The 21,568-nt window shown below is 43.9% G+C and overlaps 1 protein-coding gene across 1 annotated transcript; it reads left to right on the top strand.

The window, feature by feature from the left end:
- Nucleotides 1–6,316: 6,316 nt before the first annotated feature.
- pou2f1b (POU class 2 homeobox 1b) lies at nucleotides 6,317–19,712 on the top strand (the record flags this gene model as incomplete). The annotated part of the gene is made up of 15 exons (XM_083682685.1): nucleotides 6,317–6,362; nucleotides 12,523–12,588; nucleotides 13,199–13,290; nucleotides 14,287–14,382; nucleotides 15,385–15,561; nucleotides 15,925–16,048; nucleotides 16,207–16,298; nucleotides 16,982–17,155; nucleotides 17,368–17,509; nucleotides 17,747–17,889; nucleotides 18,127–18,312; nucleotides 18,405–18,510; nucleotides 18,719–19,061; nucleotides 19,174–19,274; nucleotides 19,450–19,712. The coding sequence occupies 15 exons, from the start codon at nucleotides 6,317–6,319 to the stop codon at nucleotides 19,710–19,712; spliced, it is 2,151 nt and encodes a 716-aa protein (XP_083538811.1).
- Between the last annotated feature and the right edge of the window lie 1,856 nt (nucleotides 19,713–21,568).

Below are 21,568 nucleotides of genomic sequence, written 5' to 3'. Positions count from 1 at the left end.
TCACGGCTCTCACGGTTGTCGTCAAGGCGATCGCGGCTGCCACCATAGCGTTTAGGTTGGTCGTCAAGGCGATCACGGCTGCCGCCGTAACGATCACGGTTCTCATCGAGGCGATCACGGCTGCCACCAGAGCATCTAGGTGGGTCGTCAAGGCGATCGCGGCTGCCACCGTTGCGATCACGTCTGTCACCATAGCCGTTGCGGTTGTCATCGTGCCTCTCCTTATGACCATCAGTACTGTGCTGGGCATCATCGTCATCATCAGGATGGCCGAGATCCTTCTCCCCTCTCTCCTCATATTGGTCAATGGCCTCCTTGGTCTGGACCTCTGGTTGGCCGCCTACATCATCCCGATAATGCTCTTGAACCAGCATGGGCTTGTCCTGGAACTCCACCCCTTCTGGTCCACTAATAGAGAGACAGGGTGAGTGATACACATGCACAGAGTGAGGAGAACGGAGAAGCACAGGCATTTTGAGAGAGACAGACAGACAAATGGACACACACAAACAGTATACAGAGAGACAGGGATATGGACGATACAGAGACAAAATGTACAGAGACAAGGAGACACACGCACACCTCTCTTTCTCTTCCTAAAACGAACATTCACAACAATCTCTCAAAGCATAAACCTAACCTATTGCTAACCACCACTGCCAACATAGTGAGGGGCTTATTGAGGGAAAGAGCCATACCCTTCAGGGTACTCCTCTGGTTTGTTCTTCTTCTTCCTGCAGCAACAGTAGATGACAATCCCCAGGACCAGGACCCCCGCTAGGACACCCCCAATGATGCCCGCTGTGGCCCCAAGATTCATGGACGCTAGAGAGAGAAGGGGAAGAAAGAGGAGGAAAAGGTGATGAGATGACTGGGGGCCTTGTTGATATGTTGGACATGGAGCAACAGTTTAAAGTAATACAGCAAACAGTCAATACTGGATATCATGGATTTTAAAATCAGTAACACCATACACACCTCTCCACATCAAATGGCCACCAAATTAAATCAATACATCGATCACAGAAAATGAATCCCTTGCTCCAATGCCAGCCCCCCAAACAGACATCTGGGGCAATACTTACGGGGCATGACACTTAGGGTAAAGTTGGAGCTGGCAGATCGAATCTGATTGGTCGAGGTGCAGATGTAGAACCCAGACGTCATCATGGAGATATTGTACAGAGACAGAACTCCATTTTCTAAAAGACAACAAAGAAATCAAGAAGTTAACTTCAGATAAGGGCACCCATACTAAAGCGGAATAAACAGAAGTTGTGTGCATGTATGTGCGCGCGCGCACACAGTCAATGATCAGTCAGATAGCCGATCAAAAAGCATACATTTCTTGTAGACATTTATTGCATTTATATCTGTCACTGGATGATAAAGGCTCCAGCTTCTTGAAAGAGCCTCCCAGAGATGATTGAAAGAGGTCTGATATATGCCATTTATCTGACGCTTTTATCCAATGTGACTTACATTGCAGTAAGTGCATACATTTCAGTGTATATATATGGTCCCAGTAGGAATCAAACCCACAACCTGAGCGTTGTTAGCACCATGCTCTACCAACTGAGCCACAGAGGACCATGATGCGATGCATACTGCCTGCAACCATGGGTGAATGGGTTAGGCAGCATTCACGTGATAAGCGACATGCGCTGCGCTCAACACAAGGTACGGCGCAGCTTGCGCTGCCTCAAACCTCCTTCGCCCTCGACGCCGCTTAGGCAACAGCTGATGAGGAAGCACAGCCGCGTCCTCCAATGAAAAACAATTCCATTCTTGCGCTTATCATGAGAATGCCGCTTTAGATACTGGCTAGATGGATGAGATACATACTCTCAGTCGTTTTGGATGGGAATAACCTGGGGGCATTGTTGGTATCATAGCTCTGCCAGCGGTAGGTAGGTCTTGGGGAGCCCTCCACAGAGTCACAGGTGAGGTTGATGTTGTTGAAGTACTCTGCTGTCCCCTGCACGTTGATGATGGGCACAGAGGGAGCCACTGGGAGAGAGAAAGCAAATGTCATCTTAACATCCAGATTGAAGTTGCCCATAAGCACTAATCTACATTCAGCTAACCTTTCCCCTATGCTCATCTTAACCATTAAGGGAGGGAATTGCAAAACTGGCACCAGTACAGTGCACTCCTCTTGCAAGAAAACAGATAAGTAGATTCTTACAACAAAGCAGTTGATTGATTCTTATGTTACCAGCCAACTGCCCTGCACCACTTATTTCATGAAGACACAAGCTTCATATCTCTGACCAATAGGGAGCAGTAGAGGCCCTTATAATGAGACAAATTAGTTGCATTTTATTACTATTTTTAGCATGCTCAAATTAGTAAGACAGACAAATATCCAGAACATAAAGTAGGAATATCCTAAAAAAAATACTAGGAGTGGAAAAACTGTATGCCACTACATTAAACACAAGGTGTATTAAGACATTGCAGGTAGTATGTGGTCAGCCAGATTAATGAATAGGCTACAATAACTCAACTAAAATGTTGCAGTTTAGACCCTTGCTGCATTAAGCTTAAAGAACCTCTATGCAGTGGCTGTTTAACCCCTTCTCTTCACCTCATGGGTTAGGGTTAGTCTTCACTCAAAGAATGTTCAAAAGGAATATATATATACTGTATTACATCTAAAACAGATAAACAATTGTTTCCTCCATATCCAGCTTCATCCACACACACATCATAGTCAGGTTTCCTTACCCAGGACCACCAGGGAAGTGGTAGCAGCCAAAGTTCCCTCATCGTCCCCTGGAATCTGGACCCTGCACTGGAACAAACGGTTCTCCTGCATGGTCACCTTGGTGAGGGTAAGGGTTGACTCTCTACTGGCAATGTTGTTGGTCATGGCTACTCTGCCCTCGTAGGGAGGGCTAATATCCGCTGTACCACCTACTGAGTAGTAGGTAGCAACAGGAATCTGAAGGGAGATACAAAATAGAGCACATAATGAACACATTTACACAGCACGCACGATTGCATGATGCATGATTCTCTAATGGTAGGAAGTAGGAATATGTAGGGAGAGATACAAATATAAATTGAGTGGAATAGAGGGTGTCAAGGGAGCCAAGTATACTTGTGAGGTTTACTCAACATATACACTTGTGGAATGCTTAATTGAATTAATCTTAATCTTCAACCTTAATTTCTTCATAGTGTGTTTCATTCACTCAAGAACATAAGGCAACAGAAACTAAAGTTTCCTTCTCTAGTTTTCTGACTGACCTTAGGATCATCAGGGTTATCAGCTTCAGCCGACCATGTGATGATGACCAACATGTTGTCTTTCTGGGCAGGTACAAACGTGCACGTCAGGGTAATATCATCTCCCCTTGCCACCTCATATTCAGCCTGTGGAATGGACACCTGTAAACCCCTGACACTGGAGTACACTGAAATGGAATGGGAAATGAAAATTAGTCTTTTCTAGTTTCCAATACTCATTTCCAATACTCATTTACTGGAAACATCTCACTAACAAATGTACTGTGGCACACAGAATTAAATGCATATGATGCGTTACACAAAACAAGGACAAAAACAGAAAATGATGGCATGAAAAATCAAGTAATGATGGAACACACATCTTAATTAGTTACACAGATGTAACACAAGATATTGTTGACCAAGTCAAGAACAATTGTTGCAAATAGGCCAAAACACTGAAAAGTATAAGCCTTAATGTGATAACATGATATCAAGCAAAACGACATTAAACTCAATATACAGCCATGTTTAATGCATGCTTGGGAAAGTCAATTGTATTCGACACATAAAAGCACTATTCAACAAGGAATGCCCCTTAGGTAACGATCTCCCTCCTCTATTGGACATCAGAGAAAAATAAACTTCATAAATGCACAAATATATTCAAGTAAAATAATCGAGGACACATTTATTTTCCTTGTTCCGGGTGAAAAAGAAAGAGCAACATTTCTGATATGGAATGACTAATGGTCGCCTTCAGGTTAATGGTTAACTAGGGTGTGTTAACGGTGGCAGCGAAGTCTCAGGCTACTCAAAGAGAAAAAGTGGCGGTGGTTTGGTTCCTTAAAAATTATTTGAGTGAAAAATAACAACAGAAATCAAATACACATACCTGTAAAGATGAAAATGAATCTCATTGTCAACTTCTCCATCGCTCAATGAGATAACGGAATCGGTCACTTTGTCGGGTAAACTGCACACACCTGCCGCACCTTCAGGTCTAGGTGGGTGTAGGTGCCATCGCCAGGTGATAAGTCAATGGGCCAATCAAATGCCACCAATCCCTCTGTCTGAGCCCGCCTTTTTTTTTTTTTTTTTTTACAGAGCCGCACCCTGAGCATCCTGCATCCTCTGTATTTTCTAGACTACTATTTGTTGATGAATTCAATCAGATGTATAGGGTGAATATGCAGAAATCAGAACTTTATAATTCCATGACAATATTGAACCACTTGATGCACAAGCAGGTGAACATCCTATGGGTTTAACCAATATATCTGAGATGTTCTCCAGTTGTTATAATCTATTCAGGTCTTTCGGTCTGTGGTGTTATGTCCAACTCCAACCTGCAGATGACAGTGTTGGACTAAATAAGAGCGCGTTGCCTCATTTTCAATAGCCAACCCATCCGCTATGTTAATGCATAGACGGCAGAGGCAAAAATAGTCATTTATAATGGATACTTTGCATTATTGGCGGCAATTAAAAATACCTCTCTTTACCCATTTTGAACATCACATTCATTCATTATCTCCAGCACCATACCAGTGTGAAAACGGCGATTTTAAACATTCTAAAAGATACGATTATATATATTGAATTCATTGAAAAACTAAAACTACAGCCACAAATACACACACTGGGGTGGAAAGTAATTGTAGTTTCTGAAAATATCTGAATGCATTTGATTTCCCTTTGAACCTTTTCTCTAAAAAAGGAAAAGTGTCCCTTTACACACACACACACACACACACACACACACACACACACACACACACACACACACACACACACACACACCATTGCATTCTTGTGGCTGAAGCCTACTGTCTTGTCAGTTCCACTGAAAATGAATGGAATGTAGACTATAGCCTATGTTTCGTTGCATTTCGTTGTCTCTGTACTTGTACTCTGCACAATGACAATAAAGTTGAATCTAATCTAATCTAATCTAATGTTATCATGACAATGTCTACATGTTGATGTTAGAGTGGGGTTGACTAATTATAACATTCTAGAGGGTGGTCTCCTTTCTCCAGCATACACAGTGCAGGTAAACTCTCACATTCAACTTCAATCCATCATCACAGAGACTGACATCGATAGAGTCTGTAGATGTTTCAACTTGATTGCCTGAAGATCAATAGAAAGTTCAAAAGGAGATGTGTTGTGCTGCATTGAGTTTTGAAAAAGCCTCAGGAGACATCCCTTGCTGTTTTCTTATTGATTGTAAAAACTGAAGCTAAAAACAAAACACACACAGACACACAGAATTCTCACAGTGATTCACACAGATATGCCTCCACAAGTATCATGAATTCTAGTAGCCTATTCAAAACAGAAATCCACTTGGCCTATATTTTCTACTCGGCTAAACACACACACACACACACACACACACACACACACACACACACACACACACACACACACACACACACACACACACATAGATACAAAGACATATGCAGTAATGCACAGACAGATATTAATACAAAGACATACATATATACAAATACATATACAGTTGAAAACACAACACAAATAGTGATTTACAGTACAAATACACACAATTTTCAATGATAACACTATATCAATCTTTATCTTTCCCTGCTCTATATCTTTATCTCTCTCTGCCTATCACTACTAACCTTGCTCTCCTCTCGCCCACCCCAACCCCCCCTCCTCTCTCTCAGGTACATCTTGCTGATGACAGGAATGAGAAGTTGTTTTACCACTGCTGACGTCTGATGTACAGGAGTTTATGCCCAACAGGAAGTAGGCTAGCATATTCACACAATCTCAGAACACACACAGATGAAAACAAAAGTTCCATCATCATGCAAGAGTGGTCAACTTCAGATTTGAGGCACTGTGTATGGCTGTATAGCCATCACTGAATTACAGAATTTGGATTACATAACAAAAACATACATACAATGTATAAATTCTGATTCAAGAAAAACTGTAGGTTACTTTTTTTAAAAGCGTATAGGAGAGTGCCACTTGCACATTTAGTCGCGCAGGGTGTGTGTGCGCCTTTCCTACCAGGGCTTGGATTTCGGGTTAAATATTCAAAATGGCGGACGGAGGAGCAGCGAGTCAAGATGAGAGTTCAGGACCAGGTAATCATTACAGCATTTTACATATTCATACTCATATTCAAACACTCTTTCTCTCAATTCATAAAGCTTAGGAGAAGAGTAAAAACAAAATTATTTGGCGTAATGGTGCTGGGGTTAACGTCAATTCTGCTAATTTACAGCTAGCGAATATTTGACAGAGTGGGGGAAATGGGCTATTGCAGTGCGACGGCAAATTAAAGGAAAAAAAAACATGCCTCCCTTTGTGTGATTAGACCGCTCTACGTCGCTACATATTCATACCGCTGTCGACAAATGCGATTTAGCATATTTTATTAGTAATCGACGACGTGACTGCAGTTTGTATACATGTCATATTTAGATATTTCATAAATACTGTTGCTACTGTAGCTGTTCTAGCTATGAGGTAGCTTGCTAGCTCGTCTGCTAAGGCTAGGCAGATCGGCTTTGTGTTGATGCTTACTGAGTCGCGAACCTTTGGAGGAGGTTTGCATATTCATTTTTAGCCAACAGGCAGCGGCTGCGCATATACAGTATAATCATATTTACAGTAGCTATAGAGATATGGAAAGCCCAGAAGCCAACTCTTCCCTGGTGTCGGAGGGCTTAGCGCAGCGTGATTTTATATGCCCATTCTCTCCAGCCTTTGTGCTCGATGCAGACATTGCCTGTTGTGTTATTCATGTGGGCCTCCCCGACCATAGAGAATGCGGAGTTCAGCATATTCCATCAACTATTCTAGCTATATTATTATCTCGGCGCGCTGCAAATATCACACAGTCAGTATCTTTTAAAGATGATAACAATGTCACAATTTTTACTATGTTTTTTTTTAATGTATCTTGTATAAGTTGACTAGACAGTCGTGTAGCCCTCTTTTTATTTCGCCCATACATTTACACTTTGAAGTTTTTGTTCGTCTGAGTTTTCCATATACCCCAACATGTCTATCCAAAGCATAATATCAGCTAGGCCTACCAGTACCACAATATGCTTTTTTTTTTTTTTTTTACCGGAGAAATTAAATAACTTTGACGAAATTCATTGTAAACAACCAAGCATCTTCAGAAACTCCATCAGGATTTCTTAGTTGTGCAGATTTGTTGAGAATATGAATTGGCCTAGTCTAGAAGAAAAGCACGTTTATTTCAGTGCTATACCAGAAAGAAAAAAATACAAAGACCGCTGTTCACGTCGCAAATTGGCACACTTCTAAACTTCACGGACACGATTACCCGACTCAAAATAAATCACAACTACTTCCATAGTTGTATCTCTTTGTTCCCGCCATTGTCTGGCCATTCGATTCGCTATAGTCGTTCAGAGTTCAGATGGCTTTGAAGTTCCGCCTTAGTTCTTGCCTTTTACTGTGTGCGATTGGGATGTGTGGCGTTTGTTTACGCAAACTGAATACATTAAAAGGTTCTCATTAGAATGTCTAATTCGGGGCGGTTTCGTTTATTTAAAAATGGTGCAGTGGTTCTCCGCCTCTCTTGCTTAGAATGACTTCCAACCTCGGCGTCTTGCAATTGTTTAGCAAATCATGCCCCAGAAGCCTACCTGTGCCATTTTTTTCGGGGGAGGGGTAGTAGTGAGGCCCACTTCCGTGACTGAGAGGGACACAGCCCATTCATGTCCTCCTTCCACGGGCAGCTCACCTATTTTCTTGAAACTGCTTTTACGTAGATAGCATGTTTTTAATGAAATGTGTATCCTTTGCGATCATTTCCTCACAACGATGCCTTATGTCGTGACATTTAAATATGAGGCTAATATAAACGTATATTATAACATATATATTTTTCTTCGTTTGACATATGTTTTTTTTTTTTGTAACAACGCTACTTGTTGTTTTGGGGGGGGGGGAAAAATCATTGAGCACTTTGTGAAAAGGGTCGTTTGAACCGTTGTATTGATTTATTGATCTGGTATTTGGAGTGAGAGATGAGAAATGATTCTCACATTCACCTTCTTCTTACTTCCTCAGTTTTACATCTTCACCCTCAATCCATCTGGAGAGTTCCTCAATGAATATTCATTTGTGTAAACATGGTAATCATGAATAATGCATAATGCTGCTAATAGATGCAAGGCATCTTAAAGTGTACCTGAAGTACATACAAACAAGAGAGGAAGAGAGGAGCATATTATGTGCAAGAAAAGTGTATGACTGGATAGTAAGTTGACTAAATATTGGTATAGAGTTAAAGTGAAACCAAGCTGCAAGTTATAAAGACAGCTGTTTATAGTAATTCCTACAGTCAGGATTGATGTCAGAGATGAGGATGCACAAGTGGTGAGAAGAGTGATACACACTCTGGGTTATGTATTCGAGAGATTTATTTTTTATTTTTTTTATTTTACTTAGGTGTCTGCTGGTTTTATTATTTCATATCATCCTTTATCTCCCCCTCCTTGGTCTCAGTTACCCTTGTTTGGTAACAATACTTTAATTGAATGCAAGTTAAACAAGCAGCCAAATCTTATATTGTAACTCAAATGGAAATGCATAGGCTTCTTACCATAATTGTAGACTCTAATCAAATGTGTTAACATACATGATCCTTATCTGCAGTCATTGCTTCATCTCAGCAGAGCAGTTTAGCCCTAAATACTCAACAAGCTTAGGCTTGGGCTATAGCGCAATGGAAATTGCATGTGAAGTGACATGCAAGGCTCTTATCATATTTGGAATGTATTCAGTCTACTTTTGTTAGCTGCTCTGCTAAATCCAGTCTGACTCTCCATAAAACAGTGCTAATGAGTTACCTATTCAAAACGGTCTCTGCTGGAATATTTGCATAATCCATTGTTCCACAATTTGGTTTTGCCAAGTACCCTAGCAACTGCAGTTAAATTGCAGTGCATTTCCGCACCTCTGTGTGTTTTTTTTCTATTTGATCTCTGCTATTGCACTGTTTTTGCTTGTTTGACTTGAGGCTATAGGAAAGTTACAGTAGTGTATGGTATGGAAGGAGATCAAGAGGGCTGCTATTCCATATGCATCTCTCCTCTTGTTTCAGGGGACCTTGCCATAACCTATATTTTTCCACATTGTCAGGAAAAATCAGATTTAATACTATGTGTCACATAAAAATTCAGTGCACAGCAGAAGTTAGGTTTAACATTGAGAAAAGGCCACTTTACCAGGTTGGTCAGTTCAGTTGAGTATTGGGGAACCAAATCATTTGCAATGCTCGACAATCTGATACTGCCATGGTGTAGGCAAATGTCCTATTTTGTCTTAGATTAGTCTAAAAGTAGTTGAGTTTGTTTGGCTGGAAATAGTTTTGGCCTATTACAAGCAAACCACGTGTAGGCCCTCACTAGGCAACAGCTTCTCTCCACACTGATTCTTATTGTTTGACTCTCCTGGGCTGTTTCCTGAGAACGTAATTGTAGGCAAGGCTTGGGCTGATATTAAAATTATCAAACTGGTATACCTTCCCTCCAAAATACCAGGATGTACGGTAATACCTTTTAGCAGACTTTCAACGTGACTCGGACTTGTAGCAAATTTACAGCAGGTAGTTTCTCTCTCCCTGACTATCGTTACCAGCCTAAAAGGGAGATTCATGCCTCCACTGCTTTCCCATAAGTCAAGAGTTATTGATCATGCTTTGTGATGCTTGTGTGCAAGTTTAATTTGGACGATATTAAACCAACGTTGGTGGGAATAATAATGGTAAAATACAGGTGGAGATGGTATTGACAGAAATAAACCGGTATAAGCTTAATGGTGAAATATGGTGCAAAAAGCTTTCTAATGGTTGTAAAGACTTTAATCGTCTTAAATGCATCAATGACAGGCAATCATGTAATTCTACGGTATATAAGCTGTGTCCTGGTTGGACAATTTCTCTGCTGTGATACTGGAGATTGTTTCCTTGTTGAAACATGTTCCAACATGGTGGATTGTAATAAACATATTGATTGATTATACCTGCTGTTGCTCATTCCTGAACCTGAAAATAACCTACAACAGTAAGAAATATTTCATTTCCAAATGCTATTTTGGTCCCGAAAGCACTTTCTATAATGGAGTGTCTAGGGGTGACACTCTTTTTAAAAAAATGTTTATACAAACATGTTGTTACTGGCCAGGGGTGTTCTAGGGGAGTGGACTCACAGTTTTTCACTTTTCTGTCTCAGGTGGCTGCCTCTTAGAATCATGCAGGCATGCAGAAACACAACAGCTAATGTCCGACACAGCAAATCTTTTTCGGGGATAATATCATTTTTAGGGAGGATTTTGTTGTTTTGAACTTCAAACTGAATTTTGCCGCAGTGGCCAAAGGTGGCAGATTGTTCCTTTTTAAATACCATTATTCACCTGGTAACACGATATACAAAGATGATTTCAGTGCGACAAAGCTATCAGGAAGTTAATCCCTGATCAGCCACTGTCTACTGTTCCTAGTACTGTCCTCAGCAGGTCTGTATTATTGCAGCCTTTGAGTCTCGGTTCGTCTTGGTCGAGGTGTTTATAGCCATTTATAGTCTCAGTCTTTTGTGATGAGAGTTGGTATAGAAAATACTGTAATTCAGTGCCGTGTTGGTTTTATAAAGAAGATTCTTCAAGCTACTCCTTCTTCCTCACTTTTTTTTAAAGATAGTCAGAGGTTTATTAGAATAAATCAAACAAACCTTCAAACCGCCAGCTTACCACTCTGCCACATGAACTCTCAGAACATGTTCGTGCCCAACAAATTAAAAAGAAAGAAAGGAGAAAAAAAAAAACAGGAAATGAACAACTGATGGAATTTAAAGCTAATCTAAATATGCTAATTTCCACATGCTTCATAAACATAGCTGGCAGTACCCTGAGCCCTTACCCTCTGTAGTTGCTCTGTGTGGAATGCTTTAGCCACGGGGGTCTGGCAGTAATGATGGGCTTGTGGTGGATTAATGTGGAGTTATTTATTTCCGATTGAGTGCGTCCCCCCTCCTACACCACCCCCCCACCCCCTTTCCCTTATTAATAACCAGGCCGGTCTCCATGACTCCTGGAGGAGTTTTGGACCAGCAGCCTGAAACATTCTATTAGCGCCACCTCTCCTCGCCCACATGCCCTGACCACCGCCGACAGGCCTACCGCTGCATTCTGGGACGTCATCTCCCCTTTTACCTGCTCTTAGCTAATTACTCGGCCTCGCTCTCTGACAGTAATTGGTCTTGTGCTGCCTCCCCTGCCTCTGCTATGCCGTGTTCTGGTTTGAGCACTTTTTTTTTTTTTTTTTTCAATTTTTTCTTATTCTCCATCTTACTCCCCTGTTTTTTTTAGCGTTTTCCAAAAGCCATCCAATTAATATGCTAATGAGCTGATAAATATTTATGGCAGTTTTAAATTATGCAGAAAGCTTTCAGAGCCCAGTGTGAAATGAGTCGCTCGCAGGACTTCAAAGCCTTGCATTGCTAACGAGGGTAGATTTGCATACGGCTTTAATCAGCTGAATACTGATTATGCTTCATTATAGGGTAGGTAGGGGGAGGGGGGTAGAGAGAGAGAGAGACAGAGAGAGAGAGAGAGAGAGACCTGTTTTCCTAAACCCTGTTGGCTTTCACGCTGTACTGTATCTCAGTGTTGTTCAGTGGACCGTGTGGTGTAGACTGTGCCAGTGCCTCTGTGTGTGTAGCTGTGGTTGTATTGGACTCCGCTCTCTGACCAGTGGACTGAGGAGTGGGTGGGGTAGACCCCTCCCTGTCTGTGGGTCCGATTGCCAGACACCCTGTCTGTGGTTTTTGCGACCATGCTAGAAAAAACAGGTGCAGCAGAAGTGGGTGAGTTGGGGGGTTTTGATGTAGTCTATCTTAGTGGGTTGTTCATGTGTGTATGTGGTCACCCAGGACCCAATCTCAAGGGAGAGCATTTTCCGGCTTGGCACTTTTTGTTTTTTGGAGTTTGAGCATCTCTTTTTGTCATTCCTGTGATGGTGGTTGATGAAATGAATTCTCAGCTGTATTGAAAAGACGACTTCTAATGTTGGGTCAATTGAAGATTGACATTGTACAGTTTAGTATTTTGGGCCTAAGGGGCTGTTTTAAGGTGGATGGTGGGGTGTTGTTTTTTCGAAGGTCAGTGACAGTTGAGTGAAAGTCTCTCTCTTTCTGTCTTTCTTTCTTTCTGCCTGCCTGTCTGTCTGCCTGTCTGTCTGTCTGTTTGTCTGTCTGCCTATTCCAGATTCTAGAATGAGTAATCCGTCAGAAACTAGTAAATGTGCAATGGAGAGTGGGGACGGAAACACAGGTGAGTTACCCTCTGTGACCAGCTGCTTTTCTCTACCTGTCCTTACCAGGGTCACGTTCAGGAGGCACAAAGAGTTTCAAATGGAGTTAAAAAAATAAATAATAATAATAACGCTGTTAGGACTCTTAAATTAAGGAAACGTCTCTTTGGTTTCCAAAATATGTTGTCCCGTGTGCGTGCCTATTGAACACGACCCTGGTTCTTCTGACTGTTGTGGCTGTCCTGTAGAGTCAGAGGTTCTGCGGTGCTGATTGACAAATGTGATGACGGAGAGCAAGAGCTTTGGTGGTTCAGTGAAAGTTCATTGCGTGTTTGTAGTTTTGTACTTTAAAGGCTGCTAAATAGATTCTATGTAAGTGTTTGTGTGTTTTGTTTGTGTGATGATGGTTATGAGCCTAGCTTGATTTTTAAAAGAGAATTCTTACTGATGAGACGTTTATTAGCTTCTCAAAGACACATTCAGGTCCTTCACAATGTCTTTGGAACAAACATTTCATGGGAGATGATTGATTGTGCAGTCATTGTATTTTGATGAGGTCAGATGTTCATGTGTGGTATCTCTGTGGGAGTTGTCTCTCTGATTACATTGGTTGTTTCTTTTCCCCCTCAGGAGTTCAAACAAATGGACTGGACTTTCAGAGGCAGACAGTGCAGACTACAAGCGCAATCACCAATGCACATGCACAAGCCCTCCTTCAACAGGTAACACGCTCACAGACCCAGTCCTAACACACACACACACACACCCCTACACATAGGCTGCACTTATTGCAGGTACTTACTTACTTCAATATCTACGAATCTCTACCTCTACCTCTATCACAGACACGCTCGCACGCACACACACACACACACACACACACACACACACACAATGTGAATGGAATGTGGAGGAATGTGAACTGTAGAGGACTCCGGGGTCATTGCAATGCTTTGGCGTGATGTGTCCTGCCTGTCTGTGTGACATAAATGCCGCCGGTTGGCCCTACTTTATTATTAAGATTGTGGGGGTGTGTTGGGACTGAGGGATTCCAACAGAACAGCACACACACACACACACACAGGAACAGTACATTTAAATGAGGCAGGCTCTCTCAGCATTGCCTGGCAACACGGTAGATTAATCAACCGCATATGCTAATTAGCTGTTCTGTCGTTGCTCGGAAACAGATGGTGGAGAATATGCAAATCTATGCAGAATTTACATGCACTGCATAACAGTTTTTTTCTAATTAACTCCTCCGCTCACCCCCCCTCCCTCACCCCCCCTCCCTCTCCTCTTCTTCCTCTCTTGTCGCTGCAGGTGCACTGCATCTCTAACACCCACTTCCTCTTCTGCGCTTTAATCTAGATAATTTTATGTTAATGAAAATCCTGTTTGTGTTTCAGACTTGCTATGTTTTGTGCTCATATGTACTTCTGTGTTTTCTGGCTTGGTGTGTAGCTTAGTATTTCTTGACTGCTTTTAAATCTCCATATTTAAACAGTAGGTCGTCAATCCTCTCACTCACAACTCTAATCATGAATTGGAATATTTATCATAGAGCCGGATTTAAACCATCAGGTTTTCTGCATTCGCAATTGGCAGCGGTCAGCATGGTTAGACACAGCCTGATTCACACAGTGTACCATTGTTTTGTCCATGGCATTGCTCTGGGAAGGTTATCCTCTATGTCCCCCTCTGTGCTCTACTCCTAGTCCAAGTCTGAAGACACGGGCGCACTCCAGACCTCCGTCCAGCAGGGTGTGCTGCCTCAAACCCAGCTCATGTTGGCCGGGGGACAGATAGCTGGAGTAAGTGGCATGATGCTACCTGCCTGGCCCCAAGATAGAACTTGGCCCCATAAGCACAGATCCAGGATCAGATTAACCCTATCCTCAATCCTAACCTAAATCATTCACTCATGGAAAAAAAAAAAGAAAAAGAAATCTGACCCTGAATCAGTGGTTAGTGGTGAGCTTCTTCTTCTCGGGTCTGCCTGCCAGATCGGTCGCAGCTAGGGTGGGGTTATGTCCAAATACTCATGGAAGGGGGGGGACAAGTATTTGGACATAACTTTGAATGTTTTTGCACACGTACAATTATACCAACAACCTCACAGACCAACCTCCATCTCTTAGTGTGTTCCATCACACACACTCCAGTAGGTGTCATGTTCATCCGTGATTGGTTCCCTCACCTGATCAGCACGCCCTCACATGCCACCCAGTCACATGGCCAGAGGGTCAGACATTCAGACGCTGTGATGTCACGACGAGTCATAACGTTGAAGCCGACGGCCGCTATGTTCTGCCCAATCAACCGCATTGACCACCTAAAATGGTGGCCTCATTGGCCACTCTTGCGGGAGAGGGCAGACCCCTGCCATCTTTCTTACCACCCTCCTGTCAAAGTGCATGAGTGGTCTCTCCATCTGTGTGTCAAGACACTGCTTCACAATTCACATGAAGGGCTATAATTGTCATTTGTTGCGTGTGCCCTGAAACTGTTCTTTGTACTTGAAAAAAGGTAAGAATTGTGAAAGAAAACACTTGTTTTGACAGCACTTCTCTCTTTTTCTCACTCCCCCCTCTCTCGCTCTACCTCTCTTTCCCTCCTTTCTTCCTTCTCTCTCTCTCTCTCTCCCTCTCTTTCTCTACTTTCTTCCTTCTCTCTCTCTCTCCCTCTCTTTCTCTACTTTCTTCCTTCTCTCTCTCTCTCCCTCTCTTTCTCTACTTTCTTCCTTCTCTCTCTCTCTACCTCTCTTTCCCTCCTTTCTTCCTTCTCTCTCTCTCTCTCTCTCTCTGTGGTTGTAGTTGACCCTGACTCCGGCGCAGCAGCAGATGTTGCTCCAGCAGGCCCAGGCCCAGATCCTGGCTGCAGCCGTGCAGCAGCACTCGGTCAGCCAGCAGAACAGCACCACCGGGGCCAGCATCTCTGCCTCCGCAGCCACCCCCATCACCCAGCTATCCCAGCCCATCCAGATCACCTCTGTAAGACACACACACACACACACACACACACACAATACTGCACACACAATACTACACACACTATATATATATATATATATATATATATATATATATATATATATATATATATATATATATACATATATACACACACACACACACACACACACACACAATACATATATATCTGTATCTTTGAGAATGATGAGTATGATTTTACCTGTTCTGTTGAATGTTCCTTTCTCCCTGTGTGAGTGATGAGGACCGATAGCCTGTATTTCACTGTTAGCTGTGAGTGTGTGTGCACCTGTGACGTGTGTTCCTCTCTCCCTATGTGTGTGTATGTGTGTGTATGTGTGTGTGTGTATGTGTGTGTATGAGGATGTGCAGCAGCTACAGCAGTTGCAACAGCAGAACCTGAGCCTGCCCCAGTTTGTCTTGGTGCAGCCTGGCCAGCTGCAGCCCACCCAGTTCATCATCTCGCAGTCGCCGCAGGGCCCGCAGAGTATGTATTCAACCCAGAGTACGTACACGCACACACACACACACACACTGTCATGTTTCTCTGTTGATTCTTCAGATTTAACACAACTTATCACAACACAACTTAACACCTCCCTCTTTCTCTCCCCTTCTCTCTCTCTCTGTCATTCTCACTCTCAGGCCTCCTGCAAGCCCAGAATCTTCTAACTCAACTACCTCAAAGCCAAGCCAACCTTCTGCAGACTCAGCCATGCATCACCCTCGCCACACAGGTCAGTAACTCCCAACTCCCACAATTCCCCAAATAACTGTACACTTTGTCACTCATATAAGAATGTCACAATCATTAGCAAGTCATACAGTTCCAGCTCTCCTCTCATCCAGAACAACTTGCCAGCGTAATATGGGCATTCTTAACCAGATGCATTTCATACAGTTGTGGTCAGAAGTTTACATACACTTGTAAAGAACATGTATGTCATGGCAGTCTTGAGTTTCCAATCATTTCTACAACTCTTATTTTTCTGTGATGGATTGATTGGAGCACATACTTCTTGTCACAAAAAACATTCATGAAGTTTGGTTCTTTTATGAATTTATTATGGGTCTTCTGAAAATGTGACAATCTGCTGGGTCAAAAATATGCATACAGCACCTTGAATTATCAATTTTGGTGATGTAGAAAGTTGTGTCAATCAAATTTGCTTTGTGGCATGGCCTCTTAACTTCTTATGAGTGATTATGATTGACTACAGCTGGTGATGGGAGCTACAATGGGAAAGTCTAAGGAGCTCAGCACGGATCTGAAAAAGCGCGTCACTGACTTGAACAAGTCAGAAAATAAGAAAAATAAGAGTTGTAGAAATGATTGGAAACTCAAGACTGCCATGACATACATGTTCTTTACAAGTGTATGTAAACTTCTGACCACAACTGTATGTGCCCCTCCCTATAGCCAGCGACTCCGACCCGCACGATAGCAGCCACGCCCATTCAGCCCCTCCCCCACAGCCAGACCCCGCCCAAACGTCTGGACACTCCCAGCCTGGAGGAGCCCAGCGACCTGGAGGAGCTCGAGCAGTTCGCCAAGACCTTCAAACAGAGACGCATCAAACTGGGCTTCACTCAGGTGCGTGTGTGTTTGTGCGTGTGCGCATTGGGAAGCTGAGTATTCCTCAGGTTACAGAGTCGATCTTTCTCCGGCAACATTGTGAAGGAGACTCGACAGATTGTTAGGAGAAGATTACAGGTATTGGGAGGGTGGGGGCAGAAAATACTCCCTTCTCCTAGTTATCCCTCTGTAACTCTCTCTCTCTCTCTCTCTTTCTTTTTCTCTCTCAGGGGGACGTTGGCCTGGCCATGGGTAAGCTGTATGGGAACGACTTCAGCCAGACCACCATCTCCCGCTTTGAGGCCTTGAACCTGAGCTTTAAGAACATGTGCAAGCTGAAGCCACTGCTGGAGAAGTGGCTCAACGATGCAGGTTTGTCCCTGAGCCGTCTGGATTATGTATGTTTGTGTATTTTGTGTTTTTACCCCTCTGTCTTGCCGTGTGTGTGTGCTGAACATCTGTGTGTGCGTGTGCGTGTGCTGTATCTGTGTGTGTGTGTCTGCTGTATCTGTATCTGTGTGGGTGTGTGCGTGTGCGTGTGCGCGGTATCTGTGCTGTATCCTGTCTTTACCTCTGTCCCTGTCCCTTGTATCGGTGCTGTTTGTGCAGAGAACCTGTCGTCTGACCAGGGCCTGTCCAGCCCCAGCGGCCTGGCATCTGTCGGCCTCATGGAGGGGCTCAACCGGCGACGGAAGAAGAGGACCAGCATTGAGACCAACATCCGCGTGGCCTTAGAAAAAAGCTTTCTGGAGGTTGGCCACATTTCACATCCTACAACATGACAATATAAAAGACAACATCATTTGATAATCCAGCAGACACGTCACTACTTCTCAGCGGTATTTCAAACTTTGAGCTCCTCATCAACGTTTTGTGGTGGGAATGATGGGAATGGAATCAAATGAAAGCAAATTATAGAGTGTTCATTCAGGGAGTGGTTGACTTCCACGCACTGAAAGGGCCTCCCTGGCTTCTTTGTCCCCTTGAAGCAGAACCAAAAACCTACCTCTGAGGAGATCACCATGATCGCCGACCAGCTCAACATGGAGAAGGAGGTGATCCGGGTCTGGTTCTGCAATCGCCGGCAGAAGGAGAAGAGGATCAACCCCCCCAGCAGCGGCATAGGAGCAGGCAGCACCCCCACCAAAACCATCTTCACCCCCTCTAGCCCCCTGGTACGGTTACACACACACACACACACACACACACACACAGTAATTATATTTTTGTATATCCCGTTGATATCTTCCCCTTCCTTGTCCTGTAGGTGGCCAGTACGGCAAGCCTTGTTAACACCATTAACACACCGACCACACTGACTGTAAACCCAGTGATGCCTCTCACCAGCACCAGCGTCTCCAACCTGTTCACAGGTGTGTGTGTTAGTGTGCGTCTTAGTGTGCGTGCACGTGTACAGAGGAACAGTTGAGAGTGGGGGTGTGTGGGGGATGTTTGAGCATACACAGGGCTGACCAAAGAGGGTTTTGCCTAAGATAGATAGATAGAATATCTGTGATAATAAAATGGCCAAATCTCTCTTTCGTTGGTTCCAACAACAAACTCTCATCCTCTTGTCCTAAGGCACGACCATCGGAGCGACCACAAACACGGCATCCGTCATCTCCACTGCACCCATGGTTACCGCAGCAACAAGCTCTCCGTCACTAAGCCCTTCCCCTACAGCTATTCAGGCTACAGCGGCCGAGACCAGCGGAACTGGAACCCAAGAGCATACGGTCGTCACCCAGGCCCCGTCGTCCCTCGCAACCACTTTGGGGACGGGCCAGGTGATGGTGGCAGGACCGGGGTTGTCTGCAGCACTGCAAGGTGCCGCCCAATTACCCACCAGCGCTAGCTTCGCCGCCATGGCCGCTGCGGCCGGCCTCAACCCAGGACTGATGGCGTCCTCACAGTTTAACCCTGGGTGAGTAGGGGGAAGGGGTGTGGGGGGGGGGTCTCTCTGCCTGTTTGTGTGTTCTGCACAACACATGAAGTGAGGCATCTCTACTGGTCTCTGACTGTGTGTGTGTGTGTAGGGGGGCCTTGCTGAGTCTGGCTCCGGGGGGGCTAGGCAGTGCTCTGAGCCCTGCCCTGATGAGCAACAATACCCTAGCCACCATCCAAGGTGTATGGAGCGGCAAGTACACCTGTTTTATTACTACTCTCCACTCAACACTTACACGACACATGCTAGAAAAGCAAAAAACGCTTGGCTAATGTTAGCCGTAACACACATCCACATCCATCTTGAATGGTCCTCCGATAGGCGATAGATAGGTGAACCTCTCTCCCTTCTTCTCTTCCTCCCTCAGCCCTGGCGTCGAGCGGCCTTGCCTCCCTGGATGCGAGCGGTAACCTGATCTTTGCGAACGCCTCAGCCGGCGGCACCCCCAACCTGATGACGTCGCCCCTCTTCCTGAACCCCCAGAACCTGTCGTTGCTCACCAGTAACCCTGTCAGTCTGGTGTCAGCAGGAGCGGCGGGGGGAGGGGCCCTACAGGTCACGGCCGACGCCCATCACCAGGTCACCACGGCAACCGCCTCCACCATCACCACTGCCTCTAAGGCCCAGTGAAGCTGAAAAAGCTGGGTCTCAAATGACACCATGTTACCTCTGTAGTGCCCTACCTCTGTAGTGCATCACATGTATAATATGGTTGTCGAGATTTGCCCTTAGGCTACACTCACCTCCTCCTCCTTCTCCCTTTCATCTATCATTATTTAATCCTTTTGCTGCCACCAAAAAGAGACCCTTTTGTAAAGAGGGGATGATTTTATTTTGAGTTGTTTCTTTCTGTCTTTTCCCTAATACTCCAAAAATGACGTGCGTTCCCTGGATGCGTTTGTTGTTTCGACGTGGTGTCACACAGGAGAACTAAGTCGGCCATTTTCTGAGCCAGGATTGTCTGGAACTCTGTGGCCTCTCACTCTGTGTGATCCCTGACAAACGTCCGGGGAAAGAAATAACAGAGGGGACCATCTTGCTTTCCCTCTTTCCTCTCCACCTCTTTGAAAATATATATCTTCCTCTTCCCTGTTCAGAAATAAGGCTTCTGAAATACTTCTAACCAAAAATGTGTGATTTTACTTTGTTACTTTTTCTAACAAAATGATTTACTACTAAGTTCACAATCTCCATCATCACTAAAGGGGGTTTTCCTCCCTGTCCCTGTCTATAGGTAAGAGTTTATCTTGTGTTAGGTTCTGTTGGACAGGCTTGACACACATCATATCAAAGTTTTATTTTACAAGCGTTTTTTAGTTTGTAATCTTTTGTTTAATGTGTGTGACTCACCATTCAGAACTTTGTATGTCTAACATTAACTTAAGCTTTAACTCCTATATCAATTTCTAATCGTGGTTATAAGGCTTTAAAAACCAAGTAATAAGTGGCCGTTGCTTTAGGGAACCAAGGGACCGTCTGGTCTCTTAAGTCCTCTATGTCTGGAAACACTGAGTTTTACATTTCGCAGCAGTGGCAAACTGGCCATGGAGCTTTTGTAAACCATTAGTAAAGGTGTGGACCATAGACACTGATCATGAAATGACTGAAATAATAACTAGCTTTAAAGGGTTTGCATACGTGCAGTCCTTATGTCAGATGGAGGGTGCTGGGAGGGGTGGGGGGCGGGGTTCAGGGGTCAGGGTTCAAAGGTGACCGGTGGGGGGGGTTCTATACAGACACATGCTGAGGCCTCAGTAGCTGTATGATATATGGAGCTCTGTGACTGGGTGCTCTCTTGTTGCTATGTCGATCTTTATGGTTTCCATGCCAACTGTATGGGGTTGGTGTAAGGTAGATGGGGACGTTGTCTATTTTAACTCTGTTGGATTTTTTTGAATACCGTTTTATCTACTTGTGCACAGTATCTGTACCAAAAAAAAAACTGGATTTATGAACTGCAGTCTGCCTGTTTTGGAGGAGTTGAACTTTCTGTCACAGTTTGATTTTTTTTTTAGGTATTTTTTTATTTCTGCAGCCTTTTGACTGACTTACTTCAAGATATACCAAAAATATTTGTTAAAACTATTTTATTGTCAGTGTAGCTTAGCCTAGTCCAAATATTTATGAGTGCAAGCTCTCTCTCTCTCTTTCTCTCTCTCTAGACAACAGGAGATACAAATGCAATATTTTGATGATCATTTTCCAAAGACAAACTATTTTTTAATTTGATAATAGCTCTCCCTGCTCAGAAGTGGCAGCGCAAGTAACCAAAAAGAAAGGGATGGGAAGGCAGAGGGGTAAGCCCCCCCTCCCCCGATATAAAGTTAATATATTTGAGTGGTGTTTGGGTGTGAATGATAATGGTTATATCAGTGGGTGCTTGCCCTCCAGGCTCTGACCTATGTTTCCCCCGCTATGATGATGCAGCGGACTGTGTTGTGGTCCTTTTTAGACTGGCATATCTGTGTTGGCAGCAGTTTGGACTG

Source organism: Argentina silus, assembly GCF_951799395.1.
Source record: "Argentina silus genome assembly, chromosome: 12".
NCBI lineage: Eukaryota > Metazoa > Chordata > Actinopteri > Argentiniformes > Argentinidae > Argentina > Argentina silus.
The sequence above is the reverse complement of the archived record's forward strand: the minus strand, read 5'-3'. Positions and strand labels throughout refer to the sequence as shown.